The sequence below is a fragment of the Loxodonta africana genome, chromosome 15 (assembly GCF_030014295.1).
Source record: "Loxodonta africana isolate mLoxAfr1 chromosome 15, mLoxAfr1.hap2, whole genome shotgun sequence".
NCBI classification, from domain to species: domain Eukaryota; kingdom Metazoa; phylum Chordata; class Mammalia; order Proboscidea; family Elephantidae; genus Loxodonta; species Loxodonta africana.
The window spans coordinates 30,642,750-30,658,211 of NC_087356.1; the positions used below are offsets into that span (position 1 = coordinate 30,642,750).

General features: G+C 43.3%; 1 protein-coding gene across 1 annotated transcript in view; it reads right to left on the minus strand.

Moving 5' to 3' along the window:
* EVA1A (eva-1 homolog A, regulator of programmed cell death) overlaps positions 1-15,462 on the minus strand; it is a 62,598-nt gene that overhangs the window by 9,983 nt on the left and 37,153 nt on the right. The window contains exons 3-4 of the mRNA XM_064269068.1: positions 15,173-15,292; positions 10,669-10,818 (exon numbers count right to left, since the gene is read on the minus strand). Of these exons, the coding sequence (XP_064125138.1) occupies positions 10,669-10,818; positions 15,173-15,292 (270 nt within the window). The remainder of the gene's footprint in view (positions 1-10,668; positions 10,819-15,172; positions 15,293-15,462) is intronic.

Below are 15,462 nucleotides of genomic sequence, written 5' to 3' on the forward strand. Positions count from 1 at the left end.
AGCAACCCTATGCACAACAGAACGAAGTACTGCCCGGTCCTGCGCCATCCACACAATTGTTCTATGCTTGAGTTCATTGTTGCAGCCACTGTGTCAATTCACCTCGTTGAGGGTCTTCCTCTTTTCCGCTGACCCTGTACTCTGCCAAGCATGATATCCTTCTCCAGGGGCTCATCCCTCCTGACAACATGTCCAAAGTATGTAAGATGCAGTCTCACCATCCTTGCTTCTAAGGAGCATTCTGGCTGCACTTTTTCCAAGACAGCCTTGTTCATTCTTTTGGCAGTCCATGGTATATTCAATATTCTTCATCAACACCACAATTCGAAGCGTTGACTCTTCTTCGGCCTTCCTTAGTCATTGTCCAGCTTTCACATGCATATGATGTGATCGGAAATACCATGGCTTGGGTCAGGTGCACCTTAGTCTTCAGGGTGAAATCTTTGCTCTTCAACAGTTTGAAGAGGTCCTTTGCAGCAGGTTTACCCAATGCGATGCGTCTTTTGATTTCTTGACTGCTGCTTCCGTGGCTGTTGATTGTGGATCCAAGTAAAATGAAATCCTTGACAACTTCACTCTTTTCTCCATTTATCATGATGTTGCTCATTGGTCCAGTTGTGAGGATTTTTGTTTTCTTTATGTTGAGGTGTAATCCATACTGAAGGCTGTGGTCTTTGATCTTCATTAGTAAGGGCTTCTAGTCCTCTTCACTTTCAGCAAGCAAGGTTGTGTCATCTGCATAATGCAGGTTGTTAAGGAGTCTTCCTCCAATCCTGATGCCCCGTTCTCCTTCACAAAGTCCAGCTTCTCGTATTATTTATTTGTTCAGCATACAGATTAAATAGGTATGGTGAAAGAATACAACCTTGACTCACAACTTTCCTGACTTTAAACCAATCAGTATCCCCTTGTTCTGTCTGAACAAATGCCTCTTGATATATGTAAAGGTTCCTCATGAGCACAATTAGGTGTTCTGAAATTCCCATTCTTCACAATATTACCCATAGTTTGTTATGATCCACACAGTCAAATGCCTTTGCATAGTCAATAAAACACAGGTAAACAGCCTTCTGGTATTCTCTGCTTTCAGCCAGGATCCATCTGACATCAGCAATGATATCCCTGGTTCCACGTCCTCTTCTGAAACTAGCCTGAATTTCTGACAGTTCCCTGTAGATATACTGCTGCACCGTTTCTGAATGATCTTCAGCAAAATTTTGCTTGTGTGTGATATTAATGATATTGTTCTATAATTTCCACATTCAGTTGGATCACCTTTCTTGGAAATAGGCATAAATATGCATCTCTTCCAGTAAGTTGGCCAGGAAGCTCTCTTCCATATTTCTTGGCATAGACAAGTGAGCACCTCTAGCACTGCATCTGTTTGTTGAAACATCTCAATTGATATTCCATCAATTCCTGGAGCCTTGTTTTTTGCCAATGCCTTCAGAGCAGCTTGGACTTCTTCCTTCAGTACCATCGGTTCCTGATCATATGCCACCTCTTGAAATGGTTGAATATCGACTAATTCTTTTTGGTATAATGACTCTGTGTATTCCTTCCATCTCCTTTTGATGCTTCTTGCGTTGTTTAATATTTTCCCCATGGAATCCTTCACTAATGCAACTCTAGGCTTGAATTTTTTCTTCAGTTCTTTCAGCTTGAGAAACAGACATACATACTACGTATGGATTGAATTGTGTCCCCCAAAAGGTATGCTGAAGTCATAACCCCTGTACCTGTGAATGTGACCCTGTTTAGAAAATAGATTCTTTGAAGATATTATTTAGGTTAACATAAAGTCATACTGGGGTAGGATGAGTCCTAATGCTATATGGCTGTTGTCCCTATAAAAGAGGGAAAGATACACAGATATAGAGGAAGAGACCCCATGTGATGTTGCAGCTCCAAGCCAAGGGATCCCTGGAGCTACCCAAAGCTAGGAAAGAGGGGTTGAACAGATTCTTCCTCAAAGCCTCAGAAGGAATCAATACGCTGACACTGATCTTGGACCGCCAGCCTCCAGAACTGTGAGAAGGTAAATTTCTGTTATTACATAGGGTGGCACAGTGGTTAAGAGCTAGGACTGCTAACCAAAAGGTCAGCAGTTTGAATCCACAAGGCACTCTTTGGAAACCCTATAGGACAGTTCTACCCTGTACTATAGGGTCCCTGTGAATCAGAATCGACTCAACGGCAGTGGGTTTGGTTTTGGTTTATTACATAGGGCAAGGATGGAGGGAGGGATAAGAAAAGAAAGGAAGGTTTAGGTAGATAGGTAGGGAGATGGATGGATGGATAGACAGACGGATGAGTGGGTGGGTGGGTGGGTAGATGGAATGAGCAAGCTATCATTTATTGAATGTTTCTATTAGCCAGGATCTGTATACCTTTAACCGTTACCACAGTTCAGCAGAGCAGGTTAAGTCATGTTACCTTTGTTTTAAAGATAAGACTCGTCATATGAGGCTTCAAAAGCAGGTCTACCTGTTTCACAAGTCTATGCTATAACCAGCATGATACTTGATACTCAAGGTAGAAATATAAATTGTTCTGGTGTTCATACTCTCCTCTCAGCCCACCTATTACACAGGCCTGAATGAAGATAGTTTTGAACTGTGTCTGGGAAACCACTGCTCTCCCCCTAGTTTAACTAGTCCATCCCCTCCTGCTTCCCAGATCAGAAAATATCCTCTTTTGCCTACAACAGCCCTGAATGGATTCTCAGAGTGGCCAAGTGAAAGCAAGCCAAGAGGGCAAATGTGCCTCATCGGGTTCCATGCAGGTGACGCGGGCTGACTTTCACGGCTGATATAACTTGAGCTATTTCTTTTCATCATCCTGCAAAAATCAAAAGTGGAGCTCTCCAGTGGTTGTTTTTTCTCTTCTCTAATAGCTTCTGCTCCAGCTCACTTCCTCTTGGCCAATGATCCACCCTGGTCTTGACCAGATCCAGACAGCTGTTAATTACCCAGGAAACTGAGTGGGGAGGGCTACTGTGGGTTGTTTTCCCTTAATAAATAAAAATAAATGTATTGCTATATCTTGTTTCCTGCAGGGTCATTGTTTTCATGGACAGGAAGAGGCCCTATGAGGAGGTCCTGGGCTAATTTCATTTGCACCCTGTGAGGTCAGATCAGGCCTAGCAGACTCTGTGGGAGAGGACGGCACCACAGGACTGGTGGAGCCAGAACAGCAGTCTCCATGCAAGATGTAACCTTTCCCTGCCTGGGCCCTCTTGTTGGTCCCAGAGCTCCTGATCTCTTAAATGAAAAGGAAGAAGTTTTAAAAATAGGCTTTAAAGAGAACAACAGGATTGTGTGGAATCAGAGACCACTCAGGGTAATCTCTCTTTTCTCAGAACTCCTGATGTATTATAAGAATGTCTCTGTAAGAGATTCTGCCCTGCCCCATAGGGAAGGGAAGACTAAGACATTTGCCTTCTCTGAAACTCGAGAGGAAGCTTCCTTACTTCTCCCTTCCAGCACTGACTTCTTTGCTCTCAGGAAGGAGTATTGGAGAATCCCTGGTCCCACTGGGCTGGCTCTGGTGTGTGCTCTTCACCTTCACTTCTTCCTTACCCCTGTCATCAGCTCTCCCCATCCTAGGCAGCAAGCACCCCAGAAGAGGGCTTCCAGTTCCCTACCTCTCATCCTACTCCACCTTGTCCATTTTCTTCACCTGCAATGAGAAAGACCTGCAGTTCTACAGCTGCCCTGGGACCCATGCGGAGTTGGGAGAAGGCCTGACTCATTCTCTAGTTCACTGTACCCCAGCTGAACAGACTGTATCTGATGCTTTTCTGGCTTCTGGAGTCAGGAAGAGAGGAAGGGTGTGATTGAACAGCCCCTCCAATCTAGGCAGCACTTTATGTAGTTGTATTATAATTAGCTATGTAACCATTGTCTTTCCCAGATGGCAGTGAGGAATTTGAGGGCAGAATCCATTTGATTCACTTTGGATTCCAAGAGCATCCAGCACAGGGCCTTGCTCATTAAGTGTCTCACAAGCATTCACTGAATTAAATCATGGATACTCAAGTCCTAAAAGTTTAGTTAATAACATTTTATATGCGAATATATACATATATTTACAGGTATTCCCCAGCTTACAACTGGGTTCCATTCCTACAACTCTGTCATAAGTCAGTTCTGATGTAAGTCAAATACCTAATTTTTTTTTTTTTTAGTTTTCATTATTATCACCTTTTATGAACAGTATCTTTATAAATCTGATCTTTAACCAAAAAAAAAAAAACAAAAAAAACCACTGCCATTGAGTTGATTCCGACTCATAGCGACCCTATAGGACAGAGTAGAATTGCCTCATAGGGTTTCCAAGGAGCAGCTAGTGGATTCTAACTGCTAACCTTTTTGTTAGTAGCCAAGATCTTAACCACTGCACCACCAGGGCTCCCTCCGATCTTTATTTATACTTAAATCAGCATCTTCATAAATCTGAACTTTCAATGGCATGACTTCTCTTGCTAGACACATTGTTGGGGGTATAAGCAGTGCAGGTGTTACAGTTAAAGAAACTTGAACAACTCAGCTTCAAATTAACAACTAATGTTTCTTCTGGTACAAAACGCTGAATAAGATCACGCTACAGGCCTGGTCTACAATAAAGTTGGCATCAGTGTCAACAATGAAGTCAGAGTCATAACGGCTGCTGAGCGCCTGTGCAGTTCAATTGTTGTATGTCATTAGAGGTGAACATTGCCCAACTTTCTGTCTGTTATGACTCCCAACACTGATACCAAGTCCATTCCAGATCAAGCCATAGCCTGCTATATGGCAGTGTTTTAAACGGTAAGTCATAAAATTGAACATCTGAGAATGATAATATCAGAAAATTACTCATTGCAATGCTGTACGTAGTACATATTACTAATGGTAAGATGTAAAAAAAAAAAGATTGGTTGTAACTGTAGTTCCTTTTAATCCTAATACATCATAAGTTGGGGACTACATGCGTATATGTATGCAGAGAGAGGGAAAGAGAGAGAATTAGCACACCTTGGTGGTGCAAATAGTTAATGAACTTGGCTGCTAACTGAAAGGTTGGAGGTTTGAATTCACCCAGAGGTGCCTTGGAACAAAGGCCTGGCTATTTACTTCTGAAAAGCCAGCCATTGAAACCCTATGGAGCACAGATCTTCTCTGACACACATGGGGTCACCAAGAGTCAGAGTCGACTTGAAAGCAACTCTTTTTTCTTTTTTGCATATATATGTGTGTCTGTGTATGTCTGGGTGTAGGTATATATACATATACATACATACATAAAGACTTATATACATATATATAAACATACACACACAGTAAAACCTGTGAAAGCTGGAACATGTGTAAGGCGGAAACCTGTCAGAGAAAGAAAACACAAATATTTTCCACTAATAGAGAATGATAGGGAAGTGGTAAGACTGCACCCTTTCAAAGGCAGAAAGCTTGCGAGACCCAGAAAAACAAGGCAATTTTGTCGAGTTCCAGCTCTTACAGGTTTCACTAACATATAAACATTAAAAGAGTAGAGAATAGAAAAAACCTGAATGTAACTACACACTAATAGTCAAGTGACTTTTTTTTTCTATTGCTCGTACTCTCTCTAATATAAATATTTTGTTCACACTGTCTCTCATATAAATATTTATTTATTTATTTATATTTACTTAGTTATAATCAGGGTAGATAAAAAATCTACATATTTTTCAGCAGACATATATTTCATACAATATAGAACATTTAACATTTTTCTTCATTGCTACACAGTCTTCCTGACAATCACACCTGATAATGGCTACATAATATTCTATTCAGTGAAGGTACCACAGTTTAGAAAAACAGTTTCCTATCTTTGGATACTTAGGGTGTTGCAGTTTTTCTTGTTACTATACAAAATAATGCTAGGAAGATTATCTTTGTACTTCACACTCTTTCCTTTGTGTGTGTGTTTTTCGGTTTGTGTGTTGCCCTCTAATGGATTCTCAGAAAAGGATTCCCTGTGTCAAGGAGGGTATACGTTTTTACAGCTCTGATATACACTGACAACTAACTTTGTAGAAGTGTTACATCAATCACCCTGCCATCAGCAGTGTATGAAAATACCACTTTCACCAAACTCTTCTTCAGCAAGAGATAATCCAACTGTTTAAATGCTTACGAATTTTATAAGTTGATAAATGGTTATTTCATTTATTCCACAAAAAATTTACTGAGAGGCTGCCACATCTTCAGTTAGAAACAACCCACAGTTTAAAAGGGGGAATAATAAATAACAGAAAACAGCAATACTTTCTCAAATCCCCAAATTCGTGACTATTACCAATTGATTGTGGTGGGCGAAGGTCACTACTGAGAGATCACCTCCCTCATACCAAGCTCAGAGGAAAAATGATTCAAATTCCTGTTAAATACTATACAGTAAACACAGGTATACTTGGTATACAGTTAGGCACTCAAAGAGAATTGTTTAAATGTAATCCTGGCACACAGATATCATCTGAAGTAAAATATGATTACATATACAACCAAAAACCCGCTGCCATCGAGTCGATTCCAACACATAGAGACCCTACAGGGCAGAGTAGAACTGCCCCATAGAGTTTCCAAGGAGCGCCTGGCGGATTCGAACTGCTGGCTTTTTGGTTAGCAGCTATAGCACTTAACCACTATGCCACCAGGGTTTCCATGATTACATATACATCTGAACATATACACATAAATGGGATTGTACTGCATATGCTGTGTGAAAACAGGCTTCATTTACTTCACAGCACATCATATACATTAACAACGTAGCTTAACTATTAACATCAGAAACCCTGGTGGCGTAGTGGTTAAGAGCTACGTCTGCTAACCAAATTTTGCTGGCAGTTTGAATCCACCAGGCGCTCCTTAGAAACCCTATGGGGCAGGTCTCCTGGGTCCTATGGGGTCACTAGGAGTCAGAATTGACTCAACGGCCATGTTTTTTTTTTTTTAAACTATTAACATTAATATAATTATTTCAGTTAATATTCATCTAAGTTTTTACTATCATCAACAATTCTGAGATGAATCACCCTCAGAATAAAACTTTTGCCCACATCTCTAATTATTTCCCTCAGATAAATTCCTACCAGTGGAGTTGCTGGCTAAGTAGTATAGACGTTTTTAAAGCTTTCGATGGGTATTGCAAGCCATTCGTATTTACAATCCCATCAGCACTAGGTGTGAGTACTTATCTCCCCCTACTTTCTCCAAAGCTGCTTACATAATCACTCAATCTTTGAGGATTTTCTAAAGTAAAAAAAGTTTAAGCCTCATGGTTGTTTCCATTTTGTATTGGTTTGAGATCGCCAGAACTGACCCCATTTATGCTCTATTGATGAGTTGTATTTCTTCTTTTACAACTTGTTGATTCTTGTCCTTTGTCTACTTTTCTTTTGGGACACTTATCTTTCACTGATTTGCAAGAGCTATGTTATAAACCTCAATCCTTCCTCATAAACACCACAATTTTTTTTCTGAATTTGTCATTTACTTTCAGGGTGCGTTTTGATTAAAAGATATTTAAATTTTTTGGAATGGCCAAGGTTTGAAATGACTGTTTTGAAGAATACAGAAGCAAATAAAAAAAGAGACAAGCAAATAAAAAAGACTAGAGCACTGTGTTAAAGGCTCAGTTGGAGGCCAGGAATTTCTTGTGGTTTCAATCTGCAAATCTGTAGCAGCAGTTGGTAGCTTGGTGCAGAGGGAAAGAAGGGAGAAGTAGGATTCCCTCAGTCAGGGTTTCACCTGATGAGTTAATCAGAAGCAGGGCACCGGAATAAGGAAGCTGTGGGCATTAGCAAAGAGTCTCTGGGTGGTGCAAACCAGCTAACTGTGCTTGCTGCTAACTGTAAGGTCCACTCAGAGGGACCTTGGAAGAAAGGCCTGGTGATCTACTTCCAAAAAAATCAGCCATCAAAAGCCCTATGGAGTGCAATTCTACTTTGACACACATGGAGTCACCAAGAATCAAAAATGACTCAACAGCACCTGGTTTTTTTTGGTATGTATTAGCACGTGTATATATAATATTAGCACGTGTGTTGCTGAAATGATGGACCACATGGACAGGACAAGAGGCAACTGATACAGTGGAAGAAAATAGGAGGGTTTGGGTCCCCTATGTAGTTGAAGACCAGATACAACAGAATGAGAACATGAGAGAGCTAGATGATCAAGAAAGTTTCCACAACTTTCTTCTATAATACTTTCTATCATCAATTCTGATCCATTTATTCTCTTTTCTTCTTTTAAAACAAGGCTTATTTGTACGTACAGTGAAACCCATGAGATCCAGAATTTGACAGGACTGCCTTGTTTTTCCCGGTCTTGGAAGTTTTCCGCCTTTGACTGGGTGCAGTCTTAGTGCTTTTCTACCGCTCATTTTAGTGGAAAGTACTTCAGTGTTCCTTCTCTGACATGTTTCCACCTTACACAGGTCCCAGCTTTTGCAGGTTTTACTGTGTTGTATTTAGCCTCATATTTTTCAGTTTCTTTACTCATTAACTTTTTAACCAGAAAGAGTTCCACATTTCAGAATCTATTTCCAGCTGTCAACTCCATTTACTGGATCAAACACATCTTAGTTTGGCCATTCTACTTTCCGGTTTCCTTGCATTCTCTTCTTATCTCAGGCTGCACTTAAAAGAAGCATTTCTTTCTGTATCCCAAGAGGTATTTTAATTGCAGATGATGAAATAGGAGGGAGGGAGGTTGGAGGAGAGAGACAAGCAGGGCCACGTACCCTTTAGGCCTTGACAAGATCACAAGACACACAGTAAACACCAGACTTTTCAATGAGTTACCACGTTCAAGGGCCACAGCTGAGGGTCATGCTGGTTGGAATGGAAAACTGCCAGGTACTTCTTGTGCCTAGCAGAGCACCAAAGTCCGGTACCGTGTTTGCCCTCCCCCGAGAACATTTTCTTGCAACACTTAATTTGTAGGTGTCCTTTAAGGCTTTGAAAACTAGTGACCACCTTTGCCCCCCACTTAATTTTGTTGTTGCTAGCTGCCAATGACTGGGTCCCTTACTCATGGTGGCTCCGTTCACAACAGAACAAAATGGTGCACGGTCCTGCGCCATTTCCATTATCTGTTGTGGACCAGATTATTGTGATCCATAGGGTTTTCATTCGCTGCTTTCAGAAGTAGATTGCCAGACCTTTCTTCCTAGTCCATCTTAGTCTGGAAGCTCTGCTGAAGCCTGTTCAGCATCATAGCAATGGACAAGCCTCCATTGACAGATGGATGGTGGCTGCTCATGAGGTCCATTGGCTGGGAATCCAGCCAGGTCTCCTGCGTGGAAGGCGAGAATCCTACCACTGGACCACCGCTGTCCTTGACCTCATTTTAGGGATATCTTTATTACAGAGTTAAAGGAGTCATTATTCAGTAGCTTGTAAAAATGAGACGCCAGAGTTTCAAACATGGTTTTGGCAGTTCCAGTGCCCCTTCCCCTTGCTTCAAAGAAAAAGCAAAGCTAAAATTCCTCTGGCTCATGGGCGGCTGGTTAAGGAGCCCCGTGGCACTAGAGTTCTTTAAGGTGGGTGAGGAGCTGATGGATGGCCTGGGCCTTCACTGATTTGAGAAGGCAGAAGCTTGGACTTGAGGCAATGCAGACCACCTGCAGCATCTGCCAAACCACAAAGGAGCCCATCCAGGTAAGCCCTGAGAAGCGCCCTTTCCTGAAATCTTGTTGCACGTCATCCAAGGTCCTCTCACAAAGAGAAGCCGTGAGTTTCCTTTGCCCTCGGTCTTGGAGTAGAGCTGCCATTGGAGACAGAAATGCCATCTTTGCATCTGAACTCTTAGGTCACCTCCTAGCAAACCTAGCTAGAGATTTAGAAAGTAAAACCAGTCCTTTCCGGAGGGAAATCTAATCAGAACCTCAGTCCTTTCCTTCTTACACAACATCCAGAGACATCGGACCAAACAAAACAATATCAAACTATATAAAAAAAAAAAAACAATCACGCAGCAGAAATGCAGTTTAGTCATTCAAACTATGGAGCATTTTCATGTACTTTAAAAAGGTTCCTTTTATCTGAACAGCAACTGTTCTCAAGAAATGATCTTTGGGGGGAAAGTCAGTCATCTTCCTACAACAGTATAACTTTGAACCAGGGAAGAGGCAAAAATAACAAGACTCACTCAGGGAATTTTCTCAAGTTACACACACCTTCTGTCTCCATTTCTCCCAAAAGGTTATCAAACACCTCACATCAAGCACACGCATGCACCCACACACACACACGCACTTGCAACCTGGGTTGAGGCTGAGAACACCTGTCCAGAAATGATGGTGCAGAGGACCCTTCCTCATCCCCCTTCTGTATCAGAGTTAAATGCATGACTGAAGCCCACAGTAGCCCCGGGCTACTTCATTCTCTCACTTGACCTGTAAGGAAACCAAACATTTCATAAGACAAAACTCTTAGGACCCCTCATTTGCGAAATGAGAGAATGCTCACCCTGACTCCCAAACAAGGCTTTCCGCCTGAAAACTCAGCGCAGCAGAGCCCCACTGCTGTGATTACGTAGCATCTCTCTTCTAAGGTCAGGGATGGCCACCCAGAGACAGACGTGGACCCAGTCCCAGGCCTCAGCCCGGGCTCAGTGAAGACTGGACACCTACCTGAGACAAAGGAATAGGCTGCTAGGATGTTGCTGAGTAAAGCCATCTCCACGCGCTGTGGCTGAAGGACAGCCTCAGTGTCACTTCCAGAGGAGGCCTCCAGGGGATGTTTCTGCTGGATCAAGGTGGCCACCCTCCCTCTCTTCTCTTCTGTTTGAGAACAGAAAGGGAGTGATGAGAACACATTCTGCTTTCTTGAGGCTCTGTTCCAGGCAGCCTGGGCTCAAGAACAAAGAGCCAACTTCCTAAATGCCAGCTAGTTTTCCCAGCTGGGGGCCACAAAGACCTCAGGTCTTATCCTCTTTGCTCAAGTGAGCTTTCTGGCTTTCAAGAAGGAGCAACTTACATCTGTTTTTCTTAGTCTTTATCCTTTCTTTTCCCCATCCCCTCCCAACTGCACATTTTAGCATTTCCCCCTTACTCTTCTCTGTTTTCTTTACATCATCTTCCCCGGTTCACTGTTGAAGCGCAGCCTATTGAGTTCAAACCATAGTCATCTTAATCACTGCATTTTAACCACAAGCCACAGCCCACTCCTCTCCTGGCTCTGCTTTCCCCTGAGCCTGCACTGATGGCACTTCTGTACCTTGATCAGTTTGCCTCACCCCACAGATCACCAAAGGCAAGTCTTGGCACTGGGTTGGTGCTGGTTATTGTAGAACTGCCAAATCAGTTTCAGTTCCCAAATGCCACAGGCATTTGGGAACTCAAGCCTGCTTCCTGCCCCTCCCTCAGGTCTATGACCCCACTGGTGGCTGTGATAGGCAACCAAGCACACACTGCCCACAGACTGCCCACTGGCAGAGCTGTCCACCAGGGTTCAGAGCAGGGAACTGCAGGATCTCAGTGTTTAGCAGCTTGGCCTGTGGCTGGGAGAACCCGTCCTCTCCCCAGCTGCTGCTGCTGCAGCTCAGACAAGCATTATTATTACCGAGTTCACTCAGTGAAGCCTCCACAGAGAGTTCCTGAGGATGTGTGCGGAGGGCAATGGCAAAGACCATGATGACTCCTGTTCAATGCTGCTCTGAGTGATGGTGAACTGAGTCAGAGTGTGGAGGGATGTCAGGCTCAGGGAAGTTTGGAGAAGCAGAAGGCTCGAGTCCTTGGGGAGGCAACTTGGGTTCCCAGGTGGGTCATAGATGTCGGCAACATAGGCCACATTTAGAGGGCTGGGAGAGCTGTGATTCCACAAGTGGATGGAATGGATTATAACATACAATTCTTACTCTGCTGAGTCAAAGCACATGGCCTTCTTCAGCAGTCACTTGAGTCCCTCAAAGGCGACAACTGATGATACAGGCCTATACCTGGAACCACCACCCTGAGTTCAGAGACTGTTCTGGAGGTCTGAGGACTTCTGGACCCAAGAAGAAAATGAAGGCCTGGAGTATATCTGAGTACGTAGTGACAGTAGGCACTTCAGACCTATTTCCTCCAGTTTAACTGATGAGAATGCAAGTCTCATCAATTCATATCTGGAAGTTTTGCAACCCTGTCCTACCTGTCCTCCTGCCAATACTTTCTTCTTGCTAAAACTAACACCTATTCTCACCAATGGGCTATTTTTTTTTAAGTACAAATCTGATTGCCTCATTCCACAGACCAACCCTTTAACTAATGTCTACTAAACTTTTTAACATAATGCACATCTACGTCCACAATATCCGACCCCTGCCTTCACTTGTAATTCATCTCCTACCCTTGTCTACACTCACACACACAGAAACAAGCTTGCCTAATGCTCCAAGAACAACAGATGACCTTTAGTTCTCCAAATACATCAAGCTCTTTTATCTCTCCATGCTTTGCATGTGTTCTCCCCTTTGCCAAAATGCCCCTCCTCCACCCCTTATCTGTCCAGCAAAAGTTTCTTGTAAGAGAGTGGTCAAAAGTTCTACCACAGTGAAGCTCCCCTTGAATCCTCCAGACTCCTTTCTTTGGCTTTCAAAGTATCTAGATAGTCTTCTACTATTGCACCTATGTTATTATATCATGAATTATCTCATATGTCTGTCTCCTAGACTTGGAGAGGTGTCTTATAAATTCTTGTTATTCAAGCCTGATGAAAGAAGGTTCTCAATAAACATTGGATGGCTTAGTGGCTGGATGAAAAAAAAAAAGAGCAAGTAGGCACGAGCTTTGTATTTATAAGTCTCTGAGAGTATTTCTGAGCATGGGGAGGGTGAGCCACCTTGGAGGCACAAAGGATACCAGAGCTGACTGTGGCTCTGGATGAGGAGCCAAGGACAGCATTCCTCAGCACTGCTTTATAAGGACTGTGAGGGGCCACGAGCAAAATGGAAGCTTTACTGTGTTTCAGACTTTTCCTGCAAGGCTCTTCATGCCCCAGGCTCTAATAGACAGCATTTCAGCAGCCAAGGCAAGAAGAAGACACAGAAGGGTGGCAGGGCAAGACTACGGAAAAACAATCTCTGGATGGCCCATCCTAGATAATGACCTGGATCAACCAGGAAGAAGCTCCACAGTCCACATGGCAGAAGTCAGCCTAGGTCAGCAGTCAGGACACTTTTCTGTAAAGGGCTAGAACATATTTTAGGCTTCGTGGGATATATAGTCTCCGTCTCAACTACTCAACTTTGCTATTATAGTGTGAAAGCAACCATAAAATGAAGAAGTATGACTGTGTTCTAATAAAAATGTATTTAAAAAACAGGTGGTGGGCTGAATTTGGCCCGTGGGCCACAGTTTGCAGATCCCTGGCCTGGTCCTTACTACTCAAAGTATGGTTGAAGGACCAGTAGCATCAATGTTAAGTGGAAGCGTGTTAGACACACATAATCTTGAGCACCTAATGAGTCAAAGTCCACATTTTACAAGATCCCCAAGAGAGTTTGAGAAGTGGTGCTCTATATGACCTTGGTAAGCCCCTTCAGCCTGGCACTGTGATGTCTACGCAACAGCCCAGGCCTTCGAGGAGTTTCGCTAGTGCCATCTTTATAAGTCTGATCTTGCAGAACCCTGCCGTACAGCTCATTCTCCAGGTGGTTGCAGAGTACCTCGAAAGTGAGGAAACTAAGCCAGGTGGCAGGACTGGGCAGAGGAGATTCTGTTTAGGGCAGCTGTCAGTGATACAAGACCTAAAGAATTTAGAGAAGTGATGAACCCCAGAGTCAAATCCTACTCTCAACTTCCACTCCTGGAGTCCTTCTTTAACAAAGGGTGGACAGCTCAAGGTAGCTCTGGACACTCTTCATTGGTGGTTTACCCTGTAATTAAAACTTTTCAGCATCTTCTACCAACATAAAGGTAAGGGGCATGAAGTACTCATCCACCTCCAAGTGTAATTTTGGGTTTTCTTCGAGGAAGCCCCTCATCACTGGCTAGGTCCTAGAAGAGCGGTTCTCAACTGGAGTGATCCCCTCCCCCAGAGGACATTTGCCAATGCCTGTAGACATTTTTGGTTGTTACGACTGCAGTGGGGGCTGTTGCATGTACTGAGTAGGGGTCAGGGTTGCCGTTAAACATCCTACAATCAAAGGACAGCACCCCGCAGCAAAGAATTATCTGGTCCAAAATTTAACAGGACTGAGGTTGAAAAAACCCTGTTCTAGAACAAACATCACTACTTCATTGACCAGCCTAGCAATTTCAGTGTTTATGCATCTCATGTACATCGTCAACACAGTCAGAAAGGTATCAAAGAGAAGGGCTGCTTGGAGTTCCCAACAGCCTTGATCGAAGTGTCAGAGGTCCAAGTCCTGGGTCAACAGCTCAGTATTCCCATGACCAGAAGTGACAAGGCTCTTGGGCAATGAATCACATTAACCAATCCCTCCAAAACCAAACACCCATTGCCGTTGAGTCAATTCTGACTCATAGCAACCCTGTAGGACAGAATAGAACTGTCCCATAGGGTTTCAAAGGAGTGGCTGGTGGATTCAAATTACCAGCCTTTGGGTTAGCAGCCAAGCTCTTAACCACTGTGCCAACAGGGCTCCAAACCAAACCCGTCACCATCAAGTCAATTCTGACTCATAGCAACCCTATAGCAACCCCAAACAACCCCTCAGGAGAACTCAATTCTTAAAAAATTTTACTGTCAAACACCATTCTCTCATGGGTGACCCAAAGTTCCTTCACCTAATTACTAACAAGCTACAGCACAACTGAGAGGAGAGAACGTTTTTCCATCACTTGCATCCAGAATCTTATCTTTATGAACACACGTTAGTCTCCTGATGAAGACGACAAAAAAACCCAGCTTCATGAGTGCCATCGCTTGGGCTGAATGACTAATTGCATACACTGTATGTTGTTTTCACTAGCTTCCATCTTAGAGGTAACCTCCTTCCCAGTGCTGCCCATTCATATGCTTGGGAGCCACTGAATGGCAAAGTTCAGGTGAAATGTACCTGGTGCTAGTACATTTCATCTTAATTTCAGTAGCAACAGTGAGCATCTCCTGGTATGTAAGCTCCCATGCAGGTGACTATCTCATTATATACTGATCAGGAGGTGATAATCGAATTTTCATTTTAGCTACCTGGTGAAAGATGTGCTGTCAGGAGCAGAGAAACATCTGGAAAGACTTCATCCTTGATGATACTGGTATCAAGCAGTAGGGCGTCTGAAACTTGGTTGGTCCTAGTTGGTGTCTCAGGATCTGAAAGAAAAGACAATGGCACACAAAGAATAACCACATGCCTGGAGATGACATCATGCCTTGGACCTGATGTCATCCAGAAGCCAGCAGAAATGCCTCAGGTGTGTCTGTCTGGATCTGTGGAGAGATGAAGCAGCACCTCCTGAAAGGATGAAGTCCACTGCCAGAGT